At 42.2% G+C, this 27,602-nt stretch overlaps 2 protein-coding genes across 3 annotated transcripts; both read left to right on the forward strand.

Moving 5' to 3' along the window:
- Window positions 1–861: 861 nt before the first annotated feature.
- On the forward strand, window positions 862–14,735 carry slc12a3 (solute carrier family 12 member 3). Its single transcript, XM_015965288.3, has 26 exons — window positions 862–1,670; window positions 1,916–2,050; window positions 3,741–3,816; window positions 3,899–3,994; window positions 4,097–4,236; window positions 4,312–4,422; window positions 4,497–4,608; window positions 5,260–5,390; window positions 5,482–5,566; window positions 6,540–6,700; window positions 7,126–7,233; window positions 7,308–7,431; window positions 7,614–7,715; window positions 9,557–9,712; window positions 9,789–9,888; window positions 9,972–10,083; window positions 10,173–10,310; window positions 10,731–10,837; window positions 10,950–11,032; window positions 11,186–11,263; window positions 11,362–11,460; window positions 11,545–11,656; window positions 13,400–13,486; window positions 13,826–13,964; window positions 14,039–14,106; window positions 14,187–14,735. The coding sequence occupies exons 1-26, from the start codon at window positions 1,386–1,388 to the stop codon at window positions 14,326–14,328; spliced, it is 3,087 nt and encodes a 1,028-aa protein (XP_015820774.3). The 5' UTR covers window positions 862–1,385; the 3' UTR covers window positions 14,329–14,735.
- A 2,812-nt stretch (window positions 14,736–17,547) lies between these two features.
- herpud1 (homocysteine-inducible, endoplasmic reticulum stress-inducible, ubiquitin-like domain member 1) lies at window positions 17,548–27,235 on the forward strand. Of its 2 annotated transcripts, none has more exons than XM_070550561.1 (8): window positions 17,548–17,941; window positions 19,769–19,846; window positions 21,047–21,127; window positions 23,343–23,515; window positions 23,703–23,813; window positions 23,893–24,264; window positions 25,751–25,871; window positions 25,960–27,235. In XM_070550561.1, the coding sequence occupies exons 1-8, from the start codon at window positions 17,789–17,791 to the stop codon at window positions 26,119–26,121; spliced, it is 1,251 nt and encodes a 416-aa protein (XP_070406662.1). In that variant the 5' UTR covers window positions 17,548–17,788; the 3' UTR covers window positions 26,122–27,235. The 2 variants fall into 2 exon arrangements, with proteins under 2 accessions (XP_070406662.1, XP_054589407.2); XM_054733432.2 differs by having other exon boundaries at window positions 21,050–21,127.
- Window positions 27,236–27,602: the final 367 nt, after the last annotated feature.

Consider the following 27,602-nt stretch of genomic DNA (forward strand, 5'->3'; position numbering starts at 1 on the left):
CTGCCGTTACGCTTTTGGCCTGAGGGGGCAATCGCGAGCATAAAAATTCAAAACTCCGTAAAGTCCCTTTAAAGTTTAGAAAACTATTTAGTGCTACTATTTGTGTTTATTGTTTATAGTTGTTGACTTTCATCTTGAAAAAATATCTCATTTTATGGGAACACCATAGAATAGTAAGGACGTTAAAAGGTGTTGCTCTTTCTTAAAGATGGTGGCAGAGGAGTTAAGCGTTGCAGGTTCAAGCCCCATCTATTGCAATCATTGTGTCCTTGGGCAAGACACTTCACCCACCTTACCTGCTGGTGGTGGTCGGAGGGGCTGGTGGCACCTCTGCTGCAGCCTCACCTTTGTCAGTGTGCCCCAAGGCAGCTGTGGCTACACTGTAGCTCATCACCACCATGATGTTAATGTGTGTGTGTGTGTGTGTGTGTGTGAGTGGGTGGGTGGATGACTGTTTGTGTTGTAGAGTGCCTTGGGGGGCTGTATAACCCTACAAGGTGATATATCAAACACAGGCTCTTTATTGTTTAATTCTTAGATTTTTTACCCCGTAGTAAAGGTGACTAATCCGGCTTTCCAATAATAGATTATAATCTCTATAAAAGCAATGTGGCAACAGAAAATCCTCAAACACACATTTGCTTACTTTTGGTGTTGCATTATTGCTGTTTAGGTTGATTTTCAGATGGCAATGAATTTAGTTTTATGAAAAATCATGTTTTGCAGTAAAAGAAAAAAAAATATATATATATATATTTTTTTTTTAAATTATGACTGCCTCAGACTCTCAACATAAAGAAACCAGAACCTCCTTCATGCCGCGCTGATTCTTTTGTTTGGTCTCAGTCAAGGTTATTCTCTGAGTCGGTTCATGCTCTCAGAGTGTAATGATGCTGTTCACATCTTATTCTAACCGAAAACATGCCCACTGGAGATTAATCATTAATAACAGTGGTGATATAACCACAAACTGATGCATTTCAGGTCCATTTAAAGGCTATTTTTCAGATGTTTGACCATTTTGTGTGAAATCAAACCAGAAACCGTTAGAATTTCTTACATGTGGCTCCTTTTCTAAACAGAACAGTGTCATTCCTAGCATAGCTCGGTCCTAAAGAGTTTCCTGACTGACCTCTGCAATGTGAAATTGCCCATTTCTGGCTTAATAATTCCTGTAATGAGTCTTGTTTGAGTGTTCTCTGAACAAGAGAACATCTTATATGGCTCCGGGCTCTTCCTGCATCGTCGAGGTCAAATTTAAACCCAGCCCTCATCATAAAACCTCCCTCGTTCAGCTTAAACTCCAGCTCGGCTCCATCACCTCCACACACTCACTGGCGCCGCGCTGGTGATCAAAGTTAGCTTGGATCATTGTGGTGTTTAAAATGGAGACACCAGTAGCCAGCGACGGCGTTCCCCTGGCTGCCTTTAGGCCGAACCTTCCGACGCCCGTGCCCAATGGGAAGACGCCGTCGTCGGGGTTTGATGAGTCCGGCTATTATCAGTGTTACGGTGATGGCGGCAGCTTGGCGTCGCGTCCGTCTGTGGCCCTGACCGGCTATGAGACCTTGGACGCCCCCCCACACTACGACTTCTACGCCAACACTCAGGCGTGGGGTCGGCGACGACGCTTCAGACCGTCCCTGTACGAGCTGCACGGCAACCCTGAGGTGAGGAATGATGACCTTAGCACCCCCCACCCCCCCACCCCCCATTAAGTTAAACATCAAGTGAAGATTTGCTGTTAAATCTGCTAAATCGTCACCAAACCTCGTTTATGTTCCAGGTTATAATCAGCGGTTCAGAAAGCTTTTTATTAAACTTCGAGTCGTCTTGCAGAGTGTCTCGATGCCGGTGTTTCTGAAACTCGTTTGTTTGTGGCTTTGATTTGATTTTATTTGTGACTGACCTCCAGGATAACACCAGACCTCCCTTGTATGAGGAGATGACAGCAGGGCGGATGGAAGGAGACACCTCTGAGGATGAGGTGGACGAAGAAAAGGAGCCTCCATCTGAGCCCACTCGCTTCGGCTGGATCCAGGGGGTGATGGTAGGGACCGGCGCTATACTCACAAAGGAAAGGTGCTGTCATGATGTTGCTGCTTTGTTAAAGAAAGCCGCACCGTTGAAGGTCATTTGAAGGTGACCGTTGCGTGGTTGTTTTTATGACTCGTAGAAACGATGCAGACTGTAAACTGATTATCAGGGTTTAATTGCGGTTAAAGGTCTCAGTCGCTCTGTTGCCAGTAAAAACGTGGGTTTCTCAGTAACTCCCGTACAAAATGTCTCAAACGTTACATCTAATTTTTGTGTAACTTGTATTTCAGAGCATTTAAACCTCTGCTTTAAAATAACAATATTCACATTTACTACTGATTAAATCTGCATGAAGCTGACGTTGTAATGAATGTAGTTTTTCTTATTTCTTGGTGCTGCATGCTGAGATTCACAAAAACATCTGGGATTTCCTAATCTCAATCCCACCTGCATGCAACTTTGTTTGCTTCTAACTTTTTTTTCTGGCTGTTTCATTTTTATTTTTTTCATGCAAATAAATAAATAAATAAATAAAATAGAAGAGATCAGATCTATTATCTAAAATTTGGCACGAAAGTGAGCCGTATTTTCTTCCAAATCCCACAAATCTGATGAATGGTTGAAATTCCTTCAGTCGTTTTCCAAATAAATGAAATTAAATAAGCGTTTACTGTTTAAAGTATCTCGTTTCTAACTGCTAACATTTCATTCACATCTTTGAAAACCAGAAAACTTACATTGGAAAAATAAAACGTGACATTTTCTGCTACTTTTGTCTCCTGATCACTCAGTTAAACTTTGAATTGGAGCTAAAATATTATTTGTTTTTTTTTTAATTCTCATTAAAAACACAAATTAATGCACGCCCGCTTCTGTAACGTCACATCATTTCGCTGTTTTGAGACATGAAAACCTAAAAGTGACAAGAAGCTGCCATAATTCACTTGAGGATGTTTGAACCCAAGACCCACAAAAAGATTTGGAAACATGACTTTAATCGATAAATCTGATCGCTGGTAAAGCCTGAAACCTAAGTCACCTGACTTTTTTTTAAAGTTAATGCACGATTCAGAAAAAACTGCCAAACTGATTTAATTACAGGTAGAAAATTTCCACTGAGACATTTCTGAAGCTCCGTTAAACTCTGCGCCTTCAGGCGGTCCTAATAAAATCACGGGTGACTGAGCAGACGACACTAAAGGTCTTATAAAGTTACTGATTAGTTCAAATACTTCTGTTTCATCATTGGCGGACTGGCAGTCTAAGCGGCAGCAGCTTATTGACATTGTTGAGTAGAAAACATCTGAAGTTCACCGTTGCATCCATGGACGTCATTTTCGCTTTAGAAGTGGGGGGGACACGGGGAGGGGGGGGGGGGGGCGTTATCTTTACAGTATGTTCTGATGGGAAACAGGCTTCAACACGAACGGTTGATTTCCACTTGGTCCTAGAGCTCAACCAGTGTCAGTTTCATATAGCGTAATATTGTTTTTGGATGGTAAAAAGTGCAGGGGTCAAAACTTGACTTTGGAAAAAGTGGGGGAGACATGTCCCCCCTGTCCACCCCACCCCCATCCCCCCAAAAATTACGTCCATGTTACATCATTGCGTCTTTTCCACCTACGACTTTTGTGTTGCTCGCTAAAAACGAGTTGTTTGTTTCACCTGTGCATCAGAAATGTTGATTTCCTGTCTGCTTGCAGATTCGCTGCATGTTAAACATCTGGGGCGTGATCTTGTACCTGAGGCTGCCTTGGATCACAGCTCAGGCTGGCATCGGTACGTCAGACTCAATCATCCTGCGTTTCTCTGCCACGGTCAGCTTTCGCAAATCTCACTCCAACGTTTTTCCATCTGTCAGGTATGACCTGGGTTATTATTCTGCTGTCTGCTTCCATAACTGGGATCACTGGTCTTTCCACTTCAGCCATAGCCACCAACGGCAAAGTCAAAGGAGGTTTGTTCTCTCCGTTTCCAAAGCAACAACCTGTCTGGTTTGTTTGGTTCTCTGTTCACAACCAGCAGGTCCCAAATCTGATTCTTCATCTCGTACCCTCAGGTGGGACGTACTTCCTGATAAGCCGTAGTCTTGGTCCAGAGCTGGGCGGGTCCATCGGTTTGATCTTTGCCTTTGCGAATGCCGTGGCTGTGGCCATGCACACCGTGGGCTTTGCTGAGACCGTCACAGACCTGATGAGCGTGAGAAAATGCTCATTTCCCTAAAATAGCTTCAGCTGTGATTCTGTGAGTGTCGCTGATGAACGTCTTCCTCAGGAAAACGGAGCTGTCATGGTGGACAAAACCAACGACATCCGCATCATTGGGGTCATCACCGTGACGTGTCTGCTGGGCATCTCGATGGCCGGCATGGCGTGGGAGTCAAAGGTTAACACCTGTTTGTCTGGAACAGCTGGTTGGAACATCTGTACGTCCGTATGCTTACAGTATTCTTTCCACAGGCTCAGGTCATGTTCTTCCTGCTCATCATGGTGTCGTTTGCCAGTTACATTGTCGGAACGATCATGCCGGCTTCGATAGAGAAACAAGCTAAAGGTTTCTTCGGCTACAGAGGTAAACCATCAGGTTTAACCGAGACAATCAGACAAGTTCTCCTGATCAACTCTGACTAAATTTCAGTCAGAGCCGTGTCCAGGACTTTTAAAATGGGGTGGCCCATGTGGGGCACTTGTTTATGCATGGGTGGCACCAATGGTTATGCTTATTTATTTATTTACACAAATTGTATATTTATTTTTTTACTTTCTAGTGAATTTTGGAGTTTCACATTGCACAATCACCATTTTTTTCTATTCATCTTCTAGTTTTGTGGTGGTTAGCAAGTCACTTGTTGTTGCATTACTGCCACCAACTGGAGTTGAGTGGGACTCTAAATACTATTTATGTGAATATGAAAAAATAATAAATAATATTAATACTACAGAAATGTTCTGTAGGCCTGGGCTAGAAGACAATGTTAAAGGTGCATGCTACCACACTATTTTTGGAGTTTTCAACCCAAGCCTTTTGTCGACAATTTAAAGTCAGTTTAAACTGGAAATGGAACAGGTGGCACCTGGGGTGGCCAATCAGATTATAAGGGTGGCATGTGCTACCCCAGGCCACTCCCTGGACACGCCCCTGATTTCAGTCAAAGACTTTTGTTTAAGTTTTGATGAAAGGATGAACCTCGAGTTGCCACAGTTATTGTCTCACCTTTCGCAGCGGATATCTTTGCTACCAATTTCGTGCCAAACTGGCGGGGGCCTGAGGGCAGCTTTTTCGGCATGTTCTCCATTTTCTTCCCATCTGCCACAGGAATCCTGGCAGGAGCCAACATCTCCGGAGATCTGAAGGTATATTTGTTCTTTTCAGCTCTTCGTGTCTTTCTCCAGCCTTGTGCGACAACAGTATTTAGATGTTTGCCCCCTGTCCTCTCCATCCCAGAATCCCACTGTGGCGATTCCTCGAGGGACGCTGATGGCGATCTTCTGGACAACTATCTCCTACATCATTATCTCCGCAACCATCGGTGAAAACCCAGATCACAGTTAAAAAGCAGGATTTTTTTATTTTGCTGAAGCATTGCAACATGAAACAATCAATCAATCAATCAATCAATACTTTATTAATCCCAGAGGGAAATTAGAGTTTCAGTACACACAATTCAGAGCAAGACACATGACAAGAATTGGTGACTGTGGTCATCCGCAACCCGAGTCGCGCTACCTTGATAGAGATAAGAGGGCTACATGAGGATTTGTTCAGGTGGAGGGAAAAAAGGCACTTCAGAGTTACCCGCCACCGGGAGGGCAGCGTTGCTCTGCAAAAAAAAAAAAAAACACCTCAACAGATATGCAACAGACTTCAGACAACACAACATAACATGAGACTCCAATAGGAAGGCGGGGGGGGGGGGAGTCCTGTTTCCCCCAGAGAGAGCAGCCATCGTCAGCGCTCATCTGCTGTACAGTCACAGGTGGGAGGGAGATCTTGGGAGAAGCAAAGAGTACATTGACTCCTACAGTTGATGACCTCGCCAGGCTGAAGTCCACCAATCTGACGGGGGGGGGGGGGGGGGGGGGTCGGGTTCGGGTTGTCACAGCATCTGTCTGCATTCCTTCGTGGGGGTTTTAGTTGCTTGCAGCTCAAGGCTACCAGGGCGTCAGATTCAGATAACAAATCCGCTGAAACAGGAATGCATTTAAACAAAACCAATCAATATTTTTGTTCTTTTGTTTTCACTTTTTTTACTAAAATCTGCTTTAAATTTATTTTAATAAAAAAAACTCACTAAACATAAGTGAAACATTTCTTTTGACTCAATTTGGTTCTGTTTCCATCACTGATCAAATTAAAATGAAAGCTTCAACATATATTTGTACACATAAACTTTGAGTTGCTACAAAAACTACTGAGATTTATGAACTGAGTCATTTTGTGAAGTACGCCTGGTAATGGGTGTAACTTTGTGACGTGTGTGTCTTATTTTTGTCCTCCTGAAGGCTCCTGCGTTGTCAGGGATGCATCTGGCTCCATCAACGACACCCTGGCTGCATCCTCGTCCGCGGACGCCTGCACCGGCATTTCCTGTGACTATGGGTGGGACTTCTCGGAGTGTATCAACAATAATACCTGCGCCTACGGCATCAGTAACTACTATCAGGTCGGCACAAACTCTGAGCATGCACAGACCAAACACTGTAGCTTTTAATGAATGCAGATGTGTTTTTTACATTTTGAACTGTTATTTACAACCATTTGTACGGTCTTAAAGTGAAATGTGCATCGTGCAGACCCTAAACAGGAAACGGACAGATTAGGAATGGGGGAAAAGAGAAGACAAAAACAATAGCTAGCTGCAGGAAATGATGATTTTTCTGAGACATCTACAGCTGGAAAATGCTGCCAGTTTCACCCAGAAGTTCTTCTAGCTGCCACACGGTGAAGCCGAGGCTCAAGCCTGACTTTTCTTTCACTTCTCACAAACAGATTACCAGTGAACATAAATAATCTCAATCTGCAGAAACCGTTTAGCTTTAGCTTCTCTCTCCTCGTGGAGTCTAACGAGTGGAAACGTTCCCCCGACAGTCGCTGAGCATGGTGTCGGCCTTCGCCCCGCTCATCACTGCTGGCATCTTTGGAGCGACTCTGTCTTCTGCTTTGGCCTGCTTGGTGTCGGCTCCTAAAGTCTTCCAGGTACAAACTCACCTGTTTATGTCGAAGCGAGATTTCAAACGGCGTATTTTTCTAACGTGTGTTTTTATTCCTAGTGTCTCTGTCAGGACCATTTGTACCCTCTCATCGGATTCTTCGGCAAAGGTTACGGCAAAAACAACGAGCCGCTCAGAGGCTTCCTGCTGACGTACATCATAGCAGCCTGCTTCATCCTCATTGGTCAGTCTTTGCAAAGCGTCTTTGACCTCTGACCTGCGTGAAAAACTCATAGTTGAACTTATTGGGCATCCATAAATTACACAGTTGATCTTTTTTTTTCATTTTTTTGATGAAATGCTGAACATCCTCATCAGAGATGTAAATAACGAACATTATTTGTTGTTTTTGTCACCTCCTGCCAGCTGAGTTGAACACCATCGCTCCCATCATCTCCAACTTCTACCTCTGCTCCTATTCCTTAATCAACTTCAGCTGTTTCCACGCATCAATCACCAACTCACCAGGTAAATGTGTCAGTGAGCCCCAGGGCAGCTGTGGCTACCTCGTAGCTCATCAGCGTGTGTGAATGGATGAACGGTACACTGTCGTGTAAAGCACTTTGGAGTCTTCTGACCCTGAAAGGTGATGCAGAAGTACGTCACACGTGTTTTTAAGGTCTCATTAAACTGTGAATCCACTGGGAAGTGTGACCTTGCTTCTCGTTAGGTGTGCGCTAGTGGTTGTTTAGAAATAAAATCTGATGTTTTTACTCATCAGACACTAAAAACAGGCACTTTTGTATGAAAATGTATTTTTTTATTTTTTGAGATCCTTAAAAAAGCAAAAAAACAAAAAAATGTAGCTTCATACTTCAGATCGCAAAATAGTTGTAAATATCGATACTTCAATGAACCACCAGGGGGCAGTGAGGATGTTCGCTCATTTGCAAATAACGCTCTGTCCGTTTAGTCTTGCTTTTAGCGCCCCCAGTGTGTGTTAGTAAAGACGAAAGTGAAACTCATCTCCTCGATGTGCGTTCGTCTTTTTAACACCTTGATCTAACAGCCGAAGCGTCTCCTCGGCCTTCAGTCGTGTCTACAGGAGCGATTCACCACTAAATCAATCAAATCAGCTGTGTTCATGCAGGAAACGGGCTGGCATGTCAGCTCCACTTTACTAAGTCGCACAGGGACTTGACTGGCACTCAGAAGTTGCAAGTGCGCTATTCTATCCACAACAGGCGGCGAGGTCTGAGTGACATCACTAACCCTGTAAAGGGTCATTTTAGCACACACTGGCTCAAGAAATGATTTAGAAATGTGAAAAGCTGTACAGTATGGCTTTAAATCAAATCTTTGGAAGTGAAATTGTACTTGTGAAAATTTAAATGTAATTGTTAAATTAGACATATTGAAGTACGTTTGTAATTTCTACTCCTGTTAAGACCGGTGGGAATGAATCAATCAATCAATACTTTGTTAATCCCAGAGGGAAATTAGAGTTTCAGTACACACAATTCAGAGATCAGACATACATGGGCAAGACACATGACAAGAATTGGTGACTGTGGTCATTCGCAACCCTGAGTCGCACTACCTTAATAGAGATCAGAGGGTTACATGAGGATTGGTTCAGGTGGAGGGAAAAAAAGGCACTTCAGAGTTACCCTCCACCAGGAGGGCAGCTTTGCTCTGCAAAAAACACCTCAGACAGATATGCAACAGACTTCAGACAACACAACATAACATGAGACTCCAATAGGAAGGCTGGGGGCGGGGGGTGGGGGGGCTGGGATCCTGTTTCCCCGCAGCGAGAGCAGCCATCTACGGCGCTCATCTGCTGTACAGTCACAGGTGGGAGGGAGATCTCTGGAAAAGCGCATCGCACATTGACTCCTGCAGGTTGATGACCTCGCCAGGCTGAAGTCCACCATTCTGAAGGGGGGGGGGGGGGGAGGAGGATAGATCGGGTGTTCACAGCATCTGTCTGCATTCCTTCGTGGGGGTTTTAGTTGCTTGCAGCTCAAGGCTACCAGGGCGTCAGATTCAGATAACAAATCCGCTGAAACAGGAATGCATTAATCACACTGTGGCTGTAAGATCGATATGCTTTTGCATAAAAGCAGAACTCTCTTGTTGTCGTGGTTACACTCGTTAAATCATCTCGTTTCTTCACGCAAAATGCTGAAAGGGCGGAAATGTGAAAACTTGGAATAAAGTTTTTGACTTCGTGCAGCAGGTAGTGAAATCACGCATAAATTATAATAAGTGTGTGTGTGTGTGTGTGTGTGTGTGTGTGTGTGTGTGTGTGTGTGTGTGTGTGTGTGTGTGTGTGTGTGTGTGTGTGTGTGTGTGTGTGTGTGTAGGCTGGCGTCCTTCCTTCAGGTTCTACAGTAAGTGGCTGTCTCTGCTGATCTCTGTGGTTTGTGTGATCATCATGTTTCTGCTGACTTGGTGGGCGGCGCTCATCGCCATCGGTGTCGTTGCGTTCTTTTTGGGGTACACACTCTACAAAAAGCCAGGTAACCTCACACACACTCCAGTGTGACACAGGTAGTGTCGTGTCGCTGCTTCACTCAGATCCTTTACTGTGTCCAGATGTGAACTGGGGTTCTTCCGTCCAGGCTAACTTGTACAACATGGCCTTGAACCACTGCGTCGGCCTAAACGTTGTGGAGGACCACGTCAAGAACTACAGGTCAGTCGTGAGCAGTGGTGGAACTTTTTTTTTACATAAATCAAAGCTGAGGACTAAGCTTCTGTCTGCTCCTGCACTTTCAGACCCCAGTGTCTGGTGCTGACGGGTTCTCCTGACAGCCGTCCAGCTCTTGTGGATCTGGTCAACTGTTTCACCAAAAATCTCAGCCTGATGATGTGTGGAAATGTGGTCACTGTGTGTGCAGCTTCTAAACAAACGGATCCGTTTTTATTTGAGCAAAAACAAGACGTTTAATTATCTTCTGTGTTTTGCCTGCTTTCCAGGCCGACTCCTCTCCATCCGTGTTGGAGAAAGCCAGCAGCAACAGTCACACCTCCTGGTTGAACAAAAGGAAGGTCAAGTCGTTTTACAGAGGAGTTGTAGCTCCAGATCTACGATCCGGGGTTAACATGCTGCTGCAGGTCAGAGCAACAACCCGGAGAGCCCGTTTCTGCAGCTTTTCCACTGCAGCCTGACCCTGCTCAGGCACGGTTAGCTCCAGTTAGTAGTGAGTTTAATCGCCAGCAAACTAAACCTGGACGTGACCGGGAGGACGAGCTGCGAGGGGAAATAAGAAAAGGAAGAAAAATATTATTAAATGTAAAAAAAAGAGGAAAATAAGCCTTCAGTTGAGCAAGACGGCACCGAGTTATTGTGTCTCTACTTCAGTTTATGTGGGATTAACGTATTTTAAAGCGCTTCAAAGTGCTGTCAGAACTCATCATATCTGAAAACGGCTAAATAATGCCTTTCTTCATTTAAAAAAAGTGCATATTTGACAGTTGAATAACGTGATCTGATCCTAATAAATTCTGTTTCTCTTCTCACTTTTGTGACTTCAGGGTTCCGGTTTGGGCCGGATCAAGCCAAACGTTCTGGTGATGGGCTTCAAGAAAGACTGGCAAAGTGACTCGCCTCAGGCCGCACACAACTACATCGAAATCCTGCAGTGAGTGCAACGAGAACGTGATTACGAGACGCGTTTGGAAAATCCAGAAAAAGTAGCAACAAGCCTGCATGAAAACACGAAGAGCTCAGCTTCCCTCACGTTTGTGTTTCAGTGACGCATTTGACCTCCAGTATGGAGTGTGTGTGCTGAGAATGAAGGAGGGCTTAGACGCCTCTCGTTCGTCTCAATCGCACGGTGAGAGCATTCACTGATTTTAAACAGGACGCACCATCTAAACGAGTTTAGTAGCACCATTAAACTACTGCCCGCTGCATCTCAGATTATTTGGTACCAACTGGTGGAATGGTGGGAAATTCATCATCATTTCAGCAACTGTTTTTATCCCAGTTAATCAAGGTTTTGAAGGAGGACCGGACCGGATAAGCACCATCTCTGCTCCTTCCTGCATTCAAACCAGTGTTTCATGTATGCACAGTTCTGAGTTTTAAAATCACATTCAGGCAGATTTTAAAGTAAATTTGTTCCGTGAACATGCTTTCTGCTGCTTGTTGAATTATTTGCAGCCTCCATCACCGTTGAGCCCGAGACTCAGTCCAGCACCGTGTTTCAGAAGAAACAAGGAAAGAAGACCATCGATGTGTACTGGCTGTATGATGATGGAGGTGTGATGATATCTCCTGTCTATAGTCCACCATCTCCATAAATTAGATTAAAAATTTTCTCATGGATGCCCATTGGTCCTCCAGGTCTGACCCTGCTGCTGCCCTACCTGCTGACCCGTAGGAAACGCTGGGCCCGGTGTAAGGTCCGAGTATTTGTGGGAGGAGAAAAAGACAAAAAGGATGAGCAGAAGGAGGAGTGAGTACATTTATTCAAATACAGAAGCCATTGCTTGAGTCATTCTTGGATGAAAAGCAAAAAAAAACCCAACAACCTTACATATATATAAATAAATAAATAAATATATTTATATATAGTAGCAATATTGAAGTAGGAAGGGGTGAGAGATCATAAGATTTTTTATTCATCTCACTCCTGTTGCATTGTCATGGAAAGTATTATTGCTATGTTAAATTGTTGTGGCATTTTTTTAGATTGCCATATATATATATATATATATATATATATATATATATATATATATATATATATATATATATATATATATATAATGTATTTATACTCTTACAAAGTTTGTCAGACCTCTATCTTTATTAAAAGATCTCCAGGTTACTCAAAACACTGTTGCTTTGACTCAAATGCCGGCATGTTGCCCTCTGGTGGACAATCTGAGTACTTCAGGTCTCAAGAGAAATTTTTAATTTGTTTAATCGGTGTTTTATAATAATTTCAGTACATAATTAAATATAGAGATATTTAATTTGAAATTAACATCTTATAGAAATAAATTTGATTCATGCAGAAAACAATTTTGATTGATATTTATTGTTTATTTTATTTTATTTTATTTTATTTTATTTTATTTTATTTTGAGTTGTCTTAATGTACATCATTGAACATCACTGAAAATTTACTATGGCTTAAATTACCGTTAAGGTTGGGTAACAGGGAATTCAGAACGTATTCGCGTACATAAACCACTTAACTCCCTTAAACTCAACAAATCTATTTTTATTTGTGTTAAACGAGATTAAATCAACAAGCTAAAGCAGCTAGCTATCAGAAGCTAGCTACCACGCTACAAACACGTCAGATCATACACCCTCTGCTGGACAGAGGTCGAAACTACATCTACTCAAGATTTAGAGGGATTTTTTCTGTTTATAAATCAAATTAAGTAATTAAAAGGTAATATCAAATTATTATATTTAGTTACAACATTTTAATCTACATAATTTTGTCACTTCTAATCAAACATGTCGAAAATAAACTATTAGTTATTAGTTCAAGAGTAAAAAAAATACCAGCTACAGCTCGTAAACAGACACAGATTTTCACACAGATGCAATTTTTTTAAAGGAACAATTTTTTGTTTTCAACTAGAGAACATGAATTTACAATGAATAAAAAAACTACTAAAATAAATCAAATAAAATCCCAAAACAACAAAAATAATCAACAACAGAATAGAAACGCTATTTTCGTTTGCTGTTTGTTTTTGTCTAAATACATTTTAATTATTTTAATCTGCCATTTGATTTGACTGATGCCCTTATTCTCCATCCATAAGGAATTTATATATTCATTTTGTTGTTTTTTATTTATTGTTTGTTTGTTTGTTGTTCATGTTTGCTGTCTGTGTTTTCTGTTGGCCCTATTTTGCTTATTGACTGTATCTTGTTCTTTATTTGTTATATGGTAAAAATGAGATGGTTCATCTCAAGTACACAAGTCAATAAAACTTTAAAGTTTGTTTTTCTTTCACAACCTGTCACAAATTAAAACAGTTTTCTTAAATGTGAAATATTAAATGATATAATTATATTTTTAAAAATAAAATGCATCGCTGCATCTTCAAATGTTATAAAAGTATTTATGAGTATCCATCTTTTGTGGTTGTCCTTTTCATTCATTTTCCTAACACAACATTAAAGCATCTAAGTGTTTATTTACAGAACTGCGTGTACCTTTCTCACCCAGGGTTTTGTCACTCATAAAGAAGTTTCGTCTGGGTTTTCATGACGTAGAAGTTCTCCCTGACATCTACGAAAACCCCGAGGCTGTGAAGTAAGACTTCTGAAGTTTGGGTGCTAACTGGTGCTAACTACGTTAAACATTATTGATGCATCACAGTTTTGTTTTAAATGAACTCCAAGAGGTAAAAATGACATTTTTGTCTTTTGAGAATATTAGTTTGGGGCACCAAACATAAAGTAATTTATATGATAATGTTAAGGTTATGTAGGATTTTATAAGGTGATGAAGTTTAACATTCAAACATCCTCATATTTGTTTGTTTGTTTTATTTTTGTCTTGTTTTTGACTAAATTTTCGTTGACCTCTAGTCATAAAGGTTAAACCTCCTTAAATGACTCAGGAGCCTCTCCTCTTCCTGTTGTTCACCAGCATCCATCACTTTGAGAACATGATCAGGCGCTTCAAGCTGGATTCAAACCCCAAACACGAGATGGACTCTGAGCCTCCGAGTCCACAGGATGCTCCCTGGATGATCACTGAGCAGGATCTGGAGAGGAACATGGCCAAGGTGGGACACGAGCTGACCACTCTGGGTCCTGCTTCCTCCCCTCCGCTTTATGTAACACTTTGTTTGGGTGTCAGTCTCTCCGTCAGGTCCGTCTGAACGAGGTTCTGCTGGATTACTCCAGGGACGCAGCTCTTGTTTTGATGTGAGTGCAACATTTCTTCATTTTGCTGCTTCTCTCTTTAAAACATAGACGAGTAAACAAACAAACGTGTCCGCTGACAGCACCGTGCCAGTTGGGAGGAGAGGAGTGTGTCCCAGTTCGCTCTACCTGGCGTGGCTGGACATCTTGTCCAGGAATCTCAGAGCTCCAGTCCTGATGGTTCGAGGGAACCAGGAAAGCGTTCTTACCTTCTACTGCCAGTAAAAAGTCTCCATGTCTCTGTTAGAACCATTAATCATCTTGTATATTGGCTTTTTGCTGTTTAATCCTTTATTTTAATGCTTGGAAAGATATTTTCTGATTACTTTACTCCAATATATTTGCTGTTGTTTGGCCGTTATGGCTTTATTTATTTATCAACTTTGTGTTAATATATTTTAAGAAACGTCCTGCGGCAAAGAGATTATGAATTAAAATCCAGACTTTTTTACTTTGATGGTTAATCTTCATGCTGATTAGGTGCAGCTCTATCGGTTGCTTATTGCATTTCACTCATTGTGTATAAAGTCATCCTGCAAATCTAATCCTGTAACAGCGGAGCAAATTGATTGTTGTTGTAGTAATGAGATCACTTTTTATGCTCAGTTCAATAAAATATTATTTTTAAATTATATCTGTCGTGATTTTGACAAATTGCAAATGTGAAATGTGTCATTAATGAGTAAATCAAAAGGTTCACTTTAGCTAGCTGCTATTTTACTTTGGGTACATGAATTTATTGTGACTTATTTTGTACTTAGGCATGCTTGTCTGAAAATCCCATATTTGCCAGTCAACTTCAGGGTTAATTTCAAGATCCTGGTTCTGGTCTATAGGGCCTTACATGGACAAGCACCATCTTACATTGGTGATCTTCTTAGTCCCTACACCCCCAGCAGGTCCCTGAGGTCCAGTGACCAAAGCCTACTGGTTGTGCAGCACCAGGCTAAAGGTCAAAGGTGACAGATCATTTGCTGCTGTGACCCCCAGACTCTGGACCTCTCTCCCCCTGAGCCTGAGATCAGTGGACTCAGGGTCTCCTTTAAAAAGCAGCTGAAGACTCACTTGTTCAGGCTTTGGTGTGACCTTCATCTTCATCTTCACCCTCTCCTTATTCTGCTCTTTCTACCAACTCCACCTTTCTCTGGATCCACTGGTTTCCCTTTCACTTTCCTAAATTTTTAATCACAATTTTTTTCTCATTTTAACCATATTGTAATGATTTAATTTACATGTTATTTAATGAGCCATAAGACGTAAGATTCCATAGCAAATATGAAATTACCCTCATGGATCTGTGGGTACTTTTAACCAGAAGATTGGAACTTTTTATTGCAAGGATTATGTAACAGCCTCGTATTCACTCAGAGTCAACAGAAGAGAGAGTCAGGTTTAAAAGTTTAAAGATTTATTACTAAACAAATTAAAACTAGACTAACTTTAACACTAAATGTATGGTGTAACTAAGGTGAATGAGACGGAGAATGGTGTGATGTGGAATGTTGTTCAGAACCAGCAAATCCGGAGAAACGATTAGTTCTGGTGGGAAATGAAGGTGATGTCTTCGCGTTAAGCTTTGGTTAGGAGATTCATAAACACATTCAACGTCGTTCTGTCAGTCTACGTACCCTTAGCGGAAGTCCCCGTTAGATCAGGAGGTGTAGAGGTCCAGCTTGACCTTTATGGAGCCGAAGCCTGTAGAAGCGGCCACGGCAGCTAACCACCCGTCTTGAGATACTTCCAGGTCACGACAGTTTTGTTGGCATCTAGCGAGACCCAAACCTGGGTTGTGATGGTTCAGCTTTTATTCTGAAAGGAACCGTTGCAGCAGGTGGAACAGCAACAGGTTTTATCCAGCTTGTCGTTGGTTCTTTCGGCTGAAGAGGAAAGTTACGGATTGGCCACTCCGACAACTTCTCTAGAACGCTTTGAACTGGCGTTAGAGATGACGTGGGCATAGTTTTATACTTCGGATGTTTTGGTTTATGGTCGAATGAAAAGATGACAGATTTACCAAGCACCACCAAAACCACGCCTCCGTCAGATCTGGCAGATTCTGATTGGATCAGTAAAGCAATGTGTCGTCTTTTAACGCTACGTGAGATCAGTCCTAGTGGAAACATTTAAAGTCATATTACTTATTATATTCTAGAGGATTATAATAAAGTAATTAATATTTGGATTTCACAGATTGGTCACATCTTATTATTGACTAACACTTTGTTTGATTAGCTAATAGCTTTATTAAAATAGAGTTCTTTGATTTATTAAAAGGAGAGAGTCCGTTCTTCATTCTTCTCTTGAGCTGGAAAGAAGCAGTTTATAGCAAATGCATGAGACCTTGAGGCCGTATCTCATGCAGACTAGTTCTGTGTCAGAGGAGAGGGGGAAATGACTTTTGGTGGAAAACAGTCATTTCATTCCGTTACGATATTTTTTTTATCTTTTTTTCAATAAGTTTTAAATTATATTTTCTTGTGAAGCGCTTTGTCATTTTTATCTTGTGAGGCACAATATAAAAGATTTTATTTCTTTGTTTTAATTCACATATTTTCAAAATGTAAAACAGTGCAAATGTCAGCAGCCTTTCCTTATTTACAACAATTTTAATTTGATATCAAACAGAAAGTCATGGTGATGCATCTTTCAGGTTCTGTATTTGCGACTTTTCTATTTTGAATGTTTGTCTTTTTCATGCTGGAGATTATTAGGCTGACAAATCTTTTATCCTCCACTTTCCTGTGTTTTAAGCATGTTGGCCTTCAGCACAACATGCTATTGAGCTCAAATTAGTCACAAAGGTACCAAAATCCCAAATATCCAAGGTTTACAAAATTATTTTTACTTCAAGCATAAAGTTGTTAATGGTAAACATTACTGCACAGACCCAGTTGTATCTTAACCGCCTCGTGATTTTTATCTTGAGGTGCTATATAAATGATCGTTTTCTTTCTTTTACCTAATTTGGTCATAATAAAATGTAAAAACCTGAATGAAAATACCTCAATTTCAAAAACTTTAATTTGTCTTTAGCAGTCAATGGCTTGACTTGCTGATGCAACATTTGTTATGTAATTTCACTGAAATGATCTTTTCTGATCAGGGAGTAAAAAAAAGAAAGATGTCTTACTCTCTTTCCAAGCAACAAAACTGGTAATTGTATGTCTCGTAGAAAAACAGTTAAAAATTATAACTTAATGTATATAACAAAAAATGTATTTAATTTACCTAATTTATCCATCTTTCTTTTAGATTTTATTGTGTCTTTTGGTTGTTTTTATTATTATTATTCAGAATATTTCATTAAATTTAAATCCGAGTGTACATCTCAGACAAAAATTAACGATCTATGAAACTACTTTCTTTTGCGCATGCTCACAGGGGCTGATTTTTCCACCAGACTCCACGTCAGAGCGCGAGCAGCCTGTAACCAATCAGAAGCGGCCACCGTGTGTTTGGAAACACGACCTTCCTCTTCTAAAGTCCCGTATGACGAGCTGCAGAGACATTTCTAGAATAAACACTGACCGAACTTTCACTGTTTGTTAGTGGTTTAGCGCTGATTTTATTCCCGTCTTTCCACACGTTGTTTCAGTCAGAACAGTTTTATTCGTTTCTGAAGAACATTATTGTGAATAGCATCAGCTTTAGCCCGAGTCTACATCGAGTGAGAAGAAGAGTGGAAATGGACGTGGGAGATTCGCAACAAAAGACGACCAGTCTGCTCATCAAAACGCCCAACGAGGCTCAGGAGGACCAGATAATAGAAGGGGTCCACTTGAGGTGGACCGTGAAGGACCTGAAGACGTATTTGTCGACTGTCTACAAAACCAAACCGGTGAGTTTAAAGTTAGCCGACAACTGTTAGCGGAACTTGGCTAAAGGGTGTGTTGTGGAATGTTTGGACCCCAGACCAGCTGCGAATTTAACAGCTGTCAGCCATTCCTCTGTCTTTATGGGCCAGTAGATGTTTGTTTTTATTTAATTTCCTCAGAAATGATCTGTTCAGGGATCTCACTTAGGTTAAATTTAGCTCAACATGTATTTTTAGAGATTCACGGCAGCAAAATTAGGTTTCTATTTTTTACTAATTAAGCTCTTATAGCACAAGGTATGGTATGAAAAATAATCTTCCATCCATTTATCCATTTTCATCCGCTAATCCGGAGTCGGGTCGCGGAGGCAGTAGCCTAAGTCGAGAGGCCCAGACTTCCCTCTCCCCAGCCACTTGGGCCAGCTCCTCCGGGGGAATCCCAAGGTGTTCCCTGGCCAGGTGAGAGACATAGTCCCTCCAGCGTGTCCTGGGTCTTCCTTTAGGTCTCCTCCTGGTTGGACGTGCCCACAAAACCTCACCAGGGAGGCTTCCAGGAGATATCCTGACCAGATACCCGAGCCACCTCAACTGGCTCCTCTCGACGTGGAGGAGCAGCGAGTCTACTCCGAGCCCCTCCCGAATGGCCGAGCTTCTCTCCCTATCTCTAATGGGCCATTCCCATCTGTACCGGGTCGGCCCGGGCCGGGTAGCCCCAGTCGGCCCCAGCCTGGCCCAGTTGATTCCACACATCCTTGCCTTAAGCCCATGTGGGCTGATTCTACCCACCAATCAGAGGCTTGCTCTAATGGAAGGTGTGAATTTGCTGTCAGCAGTGGGTGTGTTGGCCCTGGTCGGCCTGAAGCAGACCCCCTCGAGAAGAGGGCTGAGAATGAGCCTTGGTTGGCCCGGAAAAGTACCAGGCCACCCAGATATGTAAACAACCTACGCTACCCGGCCCGGGCCGACCCGGTACAGATGGGAATGGCCCATATGAGAGAGCCCAGCCACTCTTCATAGAAGACTTATTTTGGCCGCTTGTATCCGCGATCTTGTCCTTTCGGTCACTACCATGACCGCTCATGACCATAGGTGAGGGTAGGAACGTAGATCGACCGGTAAATCGAGAGCTTCTCCTTCTGACTCAGCTCTCTACCCTCTCATTCACTGGGGTAAACCCCAACGTACAGGCACCAAGATGGGGGGCAACTAGTATGCCCACCCCTGCTCGGCGCCTCTCAGTGGGAGCAACTCCAGACTGGTAGAAAGTCCAACCCCTCTCAAGGAAACTGGTTCTAGAGCCAGAGCCATGCGTTGAGGAGAGTCTGACTATATCTAGTCGGAACCTCTCAGCCTCACACACCAACTCAGGCTCCTTCCCCACCAGAGAGGTGACACTCCATGTGCCAAGAGCCAGCTTCTGTAGCCGAGGATCAGACCACCAAGGTCCCCGCCCTCGACTACCACCCGACACACACTGCACCCGACCCCTTTGGCCCCTCCCACGAGTGGTGAGCCCATGGGAAGAATATTCTTATTGGTTTATTGAGCCTCTGTTGTTAATCTGTTGTTTTTGTATTGTAAGTAGCAAATTCACAAGGTGTGATGTTCCTTCAGACTCCCAGAAGATGAAGGGATGATCAGAGAGATGAAAGGGTGCAGTTAGCTGATAAGACCTGTCCAACCATCAGGTGCTGTGAGATAAATGCTTAGTTTCCATGTAAAGTTAATGATTACTGATCAAGACCGTGTAACCTCTGGGTAATTCGCCATGTGTGTTTATATTTGTGAGCTGGCTCGGGCTGTGTTAAAGAACATGAACCTCATAAACTAACTTGTTTGTGTTTTTTAAAGGCCGTGTGCGATCAGAGGCTGATCTTCGCTGGCAAACTGCTCCCAGATCATCTACTCATCAAAGAGCTCTTCAGACAGGTCTGTATTCAGATTTTATTTTATTATTATTTTTTTTTTTATCCAAGTTCGTCTAGATCAGTGGGGTTCAATTCTGGTCCTGGTGCGCTGCATGTTGCAGCCATCCCCCATCTCCAGCACACCTGAATTACCTGTTCTGTTTGTTAATCACGCATGTAAATCAAACCAGGTGTGTTGGTGAAGCTAAACATAGAAAACAAACAGGTAGTAGCCCTCAGGGACCAGAACTGAAAAGCCCTTGTCTAGATTCATCTTAACACCCACCTGAATATCAGGTTGAACATATTTACATCAAACCGTTCACCATCACAAATGAACAGTTTTCAAACATTGCAATTATTTAATGTCTCTAGAATACGTTTATAAATCAACCTCTTCTGATAAACAGCCTCTAATTCCCAAATCCTCAGATTCCCGTTAGTTTAATAAATGTGGGACAGGATAATATTTCATGGATTGATTGTTATGGAGGTTTTCCGGGTCAGACTCTACTGTTCCATTTGGATCGGCTGTAAAACGACACCAGCGAGCTGACGAAAATGGGACAAATGGGTTCCTCTCATGTCTTTGGGTCAGCTACAGAGACCAACCACGTTTTTAGCACCGAGTAGTTAAGCAGATGAACCCGGGTTTACATTCGCAGGCTAAACCAGCGCCTGTTAAAGCTGTAGCCCAGCTTAGAGGAGACAACACGGACACTCGGCATCAGCAGAAGCCGCCAAACTACATACAAATAGAAGTAAACGCCTGAAAGCCGGCGTGGTGGTTTAATGAAATTCTCCATTTGGTTTGTAAATTTTCTTTCAGGAAACGAAACGAGCGCCTGTGCTGAGGTTGTTTGTGTTGTTGTTTCCTGCAGTAATCCGATAGATCCGGTATTTGTTAAATAATTCATAATATATCTGAACGAAACAATATTTGTTTGTTTTTAACAACCGAAGCAGCAAAAATGCAGACTTTAGGTTTTGCTATAACTTTTTTTATTGGGAAAAAAATAGATTTGGTGTCATGTACTGCGATTTTTCAACTAGGTTTTATTTTAAGGTGACCCTGTCCTGACTGTTGGACTCATGTGACCCGTAGCCAACATGGCTGACGGTCAAACTGTGTGTTGTGTTTACACTGTTCTGTCCTGTAGCTGCGGTTCAGCTGAACCTCTGTTAGCTCAACTGAACCTTTTCTGTTCATCTTGATGTTTAGCAGACTGGCGTCATTCACACGCTGCACCTGGTGTGTGCGATGAGGAACCCACCTGAAGGAGCGCTGAGAGCTGGCGCCAAGGTGAGCCTTGAAAAGCCCGAGTGGAGTTTTTTATTTTTTAAGTGATGCGGCTGAGTTTGGTGACGGATCACCATGTTTCTTAAAACTCAGAAGTTTAATGAACCTTCCGCCGCTTCTTTATGACACATTAAAGAGCAAGTCACCCCCTACCAGAGTATTACTCCGCTCCCACTTCCTGTTTGAAAAATGCAACAAATGCTGTTGCCTAGCAGACCGAGAGGGCGGAGCCGCTAACAAACACACACAGGCTCACAATGACATTGTGACATCATGTGTGTAATGATTTAATTTACATGTTATTTAATGAGCCATAAGACACAAGATTCCATAGCAAATATGAAATCAACCTCATGGATCTGTGGGTGCTGTTTAACCAGAAGATTGGAACTTTTTATTGCAGGGATTATGTAACAGCCTCGTATTAATTCAGAGACAACAGAAGAGAGAGTCAAGTTTAAAAGTTTAAAGATTTATTACTAAACAAATTAAACTAGACTAATTTTAACACTAAATGTATGGTGTAACTAAGGTGAATGAGACGGAGCATGGTGTAATGTGGAATGTTGCTCAGAACCAGCAAATCCAAAGAAACGATTAGTTCTGATGGGAACTGAAGGTGATGTCTTCACGTTAAGCTTTGGTTAGGAGATTCATAAACACATTCAACGCCGTTCTGTCGGTCTACATACCCTTAGCGGAAGTCCCCGTTAGATCAGGAGGTGTAGAGGTCCAGCTTGACCTTTATGGAGCCGAAGCCTGTAGAAACAGCTGCGGCAGCTAACCACCAGTCTTTAGATACTTCCAGGTCACGACAATTTGTTGGCATCTAGCGAGACCCAAACCTGGGTCGTGATGGTTCAGCTTTTATTCTGAAAGGAACCGTTGCAGCAGGTGGAACAGCAACAGATTTTATCCAGCTTGTCGTTGGTTCTTTCGGCTGAAGAGGAAAGTTACGGATTGGCCACTCCGACAACTTCTCTAGAACGCTTTGAACTGGTGTTAAAGATGACGTGGGCATAGTTTTATACTTCGGATGTTTTGGTTTATGGTCGAATGAAAAGATGACAGATTTACCAAACACCACCAAAACCACGCCTCCAGCAGATCTGGCAGATTCTGATTGGATCAGTAAAGTAATGTGTCATGTCTTAACGCTACGTGAGATCAGTCCTAGTGGAAACATTTAAAGTCATATTACTTATTATATTCTATAGGATTATAATAAAGTAATTAATATTTTCATGTCACAGATTGGTTCACATTTTATTATTGACTAACACTTTGTTTGATTAGCTTATTAAAAATAGAGTTATTTGATTTATTAAAAGGAGAGAGTCCTTTCTTCATTCTTCTCTTGAGCTGGAAAGAAGCAGTTTATAACAAATGCATGAGACCTTGAGGCCGTATCTCATGCAGACTAGTTCTGTGTCAGAGGAGAGGGGGAAATGACTTTTGGTGGAAAACAGTCATTTCATACCGTTACATATGGTACCAGCTAACATTCTAGGGTACCTCTTAGCCAATAGCGATGGCAGATTTAAATTCAACTGCAGTGCAGAGTTTTTACCTGACAACGGCACAACACTGACAGTTTTAGGCAGAAAATTAAAATTTTAACTAAAATGCACTAAAGTGCAAAACTATTGACGACACGTGTCTGCAGCACGATTAGACACACATTTATATAGTTTATCAGAAAAAAGTTGATTTGGGGGGTGACTTGCTCTTTAAGCAAATTGGCAGTTTCAGTCTGTTCTGGTTTTTTCAACCTGAACGTCTTTATTTTAATACAAATACTAACTTGAAGTAAAAGCTCACGTTTATGAATCTATTGTGAGTAAAATGTTGTGCAAACGTGAACTGTGAAGTTTTTATCCATTTTTTAAAATCTTAATATGATTTTATTAGCTTTAGGATAGGGTTTTAAAAACAACGTCTGTTTTTTTGTCAGAATCAAAACGGAAACTATTTAATAAGCAAATGTAGGACATGTGAGAGCAGCAGATGTTCTTCCTCACCGCGTCCTTCATCACCAACCTGCTGTGAAGCACAACGGTTTCAAGATCAGTCACTAAAGATAAATAAATTAGTGTCACTCTGCTCAGTTTTAATACTTTAAGTCTTTTTGTTTGTCCTGATAAAATAAGTCTTTACATATTTGTCTCGCAGTTCTGGTTTTCTGGTGTCGTTCTTTAAATTCTGATTTCCTCTGCAGACCAAAGAGGCAGATCAAGCACGTCCTTCTGGTCTGAGGTCTTCTGCAGCTCCGCTGGTTCAGAACCCGAGCACGCCAGAGCTGAGGCAGAGGAGGCAAACTTCGTCGTCGTCGTCTGCTTCTCCAACCCCAGCATCTCCACAGGAAAGTCCTGCACGGCCCACTCCGACCACGTAAGTGATGTGAATAACAGACAGCAGGAAGAAGCTGCATGAAGGGTGAATGTTCAGCTGCTTTAGCAAAATGCATCAATGTGCAGCTTCTTACTAACGCTTTAGGAGGAGTTTGCTCACCGATTTTGTAGTTGATGATAGAAACGAGCTTTTCCTGGTCAAAAGTTCAGGTTTTGTCTCTCTGCAGGCCTGGAGCATCACAGCTGACACACCCAGCCTTTCCCCACTTCTCCCTGTACAGCCCTCAGCAGCTGCTGTGGCTCCAACACGTCTACGCCAGACAGTATTACATGCAGTAGTGAGTGTTCACACACACACACACACGCACGCACTAAAGTAGTCCATGGTATTCTCTAAATCCGATTTTCCGTCCACAGCCACGCAGCTCTGGCAGCAGCGGGGTCTGCTCCATCAACACCTGCAGCAACCTTTGGTCCGTACCCACATGTCCCCGCCCACCAAGTACCCGTCCCAGCTCCCATAGCCAATCAGAACCCCATCGACAACCTGCCGGCGAATCAGAACCCCGTGCAGGACGCCGCCTTCATCAATCCTGGGGAGGCCAACCAGAACATGCGTATGAACGCGCAGGGTGGGCCGGTGATGGAGGACGAGGAGGACGTGGAACGCGATTGGCTGGACTGGCTGTACTCGGCAGCGAGATTCGGCGTTCTGCTCATGATCGTGTATTTCAACTCCAGTCTGAGTCGCTTCCTGCTGGTGATGAGCACGCTCTTCTTCATGTACCTGTGAGTTCAGCCAGCTCCACCCAACAGAGGGTTGGTTGGTTGTATAAAGTTAAAAACAGACATTAAAATGCAAAGTATGTAGTTACGAACATGCATTTCTCACTGAATATTTGATTCAGCTGAAGAGAAAAATCTTGGCTCAACAATCATAAAATCCATCAAAGCCATAAACCCAGATAAGGTTTTTTCTTTAACTTGCTGACGTTTCGTTTGCGGCTGCGAACTTCCTGAGCTGGCGCTGGTGGTGGCGTCACTTTCTTCTCCGTTTATCCGCGTTGTAAAAGAGATTACAGTAGAAGACAACGACATACTCATCTCACATGACGTCACATCTCTGTTCACAAAAACACCAACCCAAAAAACCAAAGACGTAGTAGTTAACAGAATCAGACAGGACAAGACTTTACATAAAGGAACAACCCTCACAGCAGACGACATAGCACAACTGATAGGACTGGTAGCTAACTCCACTTACTTCACATACGACGACACAATATACAAACAACTGGAAGGCTTCGCCATGGGTAACCCGTTATCAGCCACCCTGTGCCAGTTTTTCGTGGAAGACCTGGAGCAAAAAGCCATAGCCACTGCCCCCCCCCCAAACTGCTAAATGAAACTATGGAAACACTGCGTAGATGACATACTGGAAATCATACCAAAAGGACAAACGGAAACACTAACACAACCAGGGCTGCAACTAACGATTATTTTCATAATCGATTAATCTGTCGATTATTTTTTCGATTAATTGGTTTGTTATTGTTTAGCTATTTAACCTATTCAAGTGATGGATACATTTCAGTTAAGAAAAAGAAAAGCATAAGAGAATTGTGCAGTTGACTGCAATCGATTTTATTGCACATGAACACAGTCAGCGGTGTAAAATGAGCTAAACGGTGCAAAATATCAGTCCAGAAAAATTTTTTGGCATCAAAATTTAACTTGTAACTGCTTTTAATGATTGAGTGTTTTTATCATTGTCCTTAAGTTGTAACAGTTTTTATTTTTTGCTGCCTCTTGGCCAGGACACCCTTGTAAAAGAGGTTCTTAACCTCAATGGGTCTCTATCCTGGTTAAATAAAGGTTAAATAAATAAAAAAAAATATATATATAAGAGGTAAATTCCATAAAAAATAATGTAGAATCTAGAATAGAGTTTGTAAGTGTATGCATTGCTGGGGGGTGAGTGTCTTGTTCCCCATGTAGTTGTCCATCGTTGCTTGTTTTTTTTTTTCTGCATAAAAAACACAAATAAACTGAAATAAGTACACATATAAAATAAAACAGCACACACACTACAACACTAAATCAATATTATATTATTTGAATTAATTAACAATATACAGTGATCATTTATTTTGATAAAAATGTGTTGTGAGGCGTTTTACAGCGTTAGATAGTAAAACAGCCTTTTAATAGTAAAAAAAATGACTTTCTGAATTTCTCCTGTATTTACTCTTCTGTTGTTGCCTTTTTCCTTCAGACACACCGTTGGCTGGTTTCGCTTCAGAAGGCCAGCAGCTGTCCCCGGGCCCAACCTTCAGCAGCCTCCCGAGGTCCAGCACAACCAGCAGAACGAGGACAGGAACCAAGCCCTAAATCCAGTAAGAAACCGGGGTTTTACTCTTGTGAGGAACAAGGTGATCTTTAAATTCTAAATATCAGCTGTGGCTAAAATAAACTTCTCTTCAGGCTGATGAGGTGGAAGAACCTGCAGCAGAAGGATCAGAGGAACCAATGGCAGCCGTCTTAGTTCCTCCTCACAGAGTATCGCTGATGTGGACGGCCTGGGTGTTCTTTAAAACCTTCTTCTCCTCTCTGATACCTGAAGCTCCTCAGGGTCTGGCCCACTGAGCAGCTTTCCTGTAGTAAAGCTTGCTGACGTGTTACCAGCTGCTGTGATTCTGTTGTTAGAGGAAAACCACATTACCGCCTTAAAAAAGCAGCGGTTTAGTCACCAACAAGGACCTAAACCTGGTCACCAGTCCAGGCGGGTAACAAACGCTGCTCTGGGGCGTTTCTGCTTCATCACACAGCCTTACAGGAAACAGGAAGTGACTAAATGTGCACCTGTTGGGTTTCAACCACTTCCTGTGAGGTTTATGCACACACTTGTGTTCTGGTTTCTTTAGATTAGAGGCCTGTTTTCCAACCGTCTCACGCTGGTGGCTTCCTGAGAGAAACGTGGCAGCATCTGTTAGAGTAGGGCACGTGTTGTTTATCCCTGATGGTTCAAAGAAAACATTTTAACAAGGATAAATATCAGAAAAGCTAAACTTTGCTGTCTGTTTAGCGCTTTAATAAAACGGCTGATTAGGCAGAACAAGGAAACCGGAGCTGGAAGCGATTCAGTTTGATTCTTAGTTTTGTGAGTTAATTTGTGACCAAATGTTCTTCCAGGTCAGATTTTAAAAGCAGAGTTTTGTAAATAAATGTGTGCACAAGGCACTTTACAGCAGTTATTTTACAGAGTGGAGAGGTGACGTAAGAGAATGCCTTTGGAGGGTAAATATTCAGTAAAACTTGCAGGTCGGGACACATTTTATTTCCAAACAGAAGGTCTTTTGTGGATGCTCCGGGCAGTTTGGTCTCATCAGGATTTTTTCTGGTTACATATTTCATTAACATTCCAGAATGAAGCTAAATGATGAAACGGCTCAGACTTCCTTCGTCCTGCCATGTTTGTTCCTCGGTGTGATGCATGAGATCCGTAACTGACTGTAATCTGTCACCTGGCTTAAACAACTGCATGGATTTAGTTCTGTACATGTAAATACCTGGGTTTTGATTCCCAGATTATTAAAGCTGTAATCTCTCATTCCCTTTGGAGGAAGGGCAATAAATTGTGACGTTGGTCACTGTGTATATAAAAATGTATTTTTAACGTCCATCTGTGAACCTTTTTAACTGTACAACCATCTCTTGAGGATTTGCAGTAATGGAAACAATAAATGTTCTTAAATGATCACTTCCTGTTTAATTTTGTTTGTTTCTGCTTGTGAGGAAACTGTTTTTGGACCCTGCTGAAGTTAGTCCAGAGCTCCTATCCTTCCTAAATTAGAGTTTCAGTACACACAATTCAGAGATCAGACATACATGGGCAAGACACACGACAAGAATTGGTGACTGTGGTCGTTCGCAACCCGAGTCGCGCTACCTTAATAGAGATGAGGGTTACATGAGGATTGGTTCAGGTGGAGGGAAAAAAAAAGGCACTTCCAAGTTACCCTCCACTGGGAGCGTAGCTTTGTTGTGCAAAAAACACCTCAGACAGATATGCAACAGACTTCAGACAACGCAACATAACATGAGACTCCAATAGGAAGGCTGGGGGG

The sequence above is a fragment of the Nothobranchius furzeri genome, chromosome 4, assembly GCF_043380555.1.
Source record: "Nothobranchius furzeri strain GRZ-AD chromosome 4, NfurGRZ-RIMD1, whole genome shotgun sequence".
In the NCBI taxonomy this organism is placed as follows: Eukaryota; Metazoa; Chordata; class Actinopteri; order Cyprinodontiformes; family Nothobranchiidae; genus Nothobranchius; species Nothobranchius furzeri.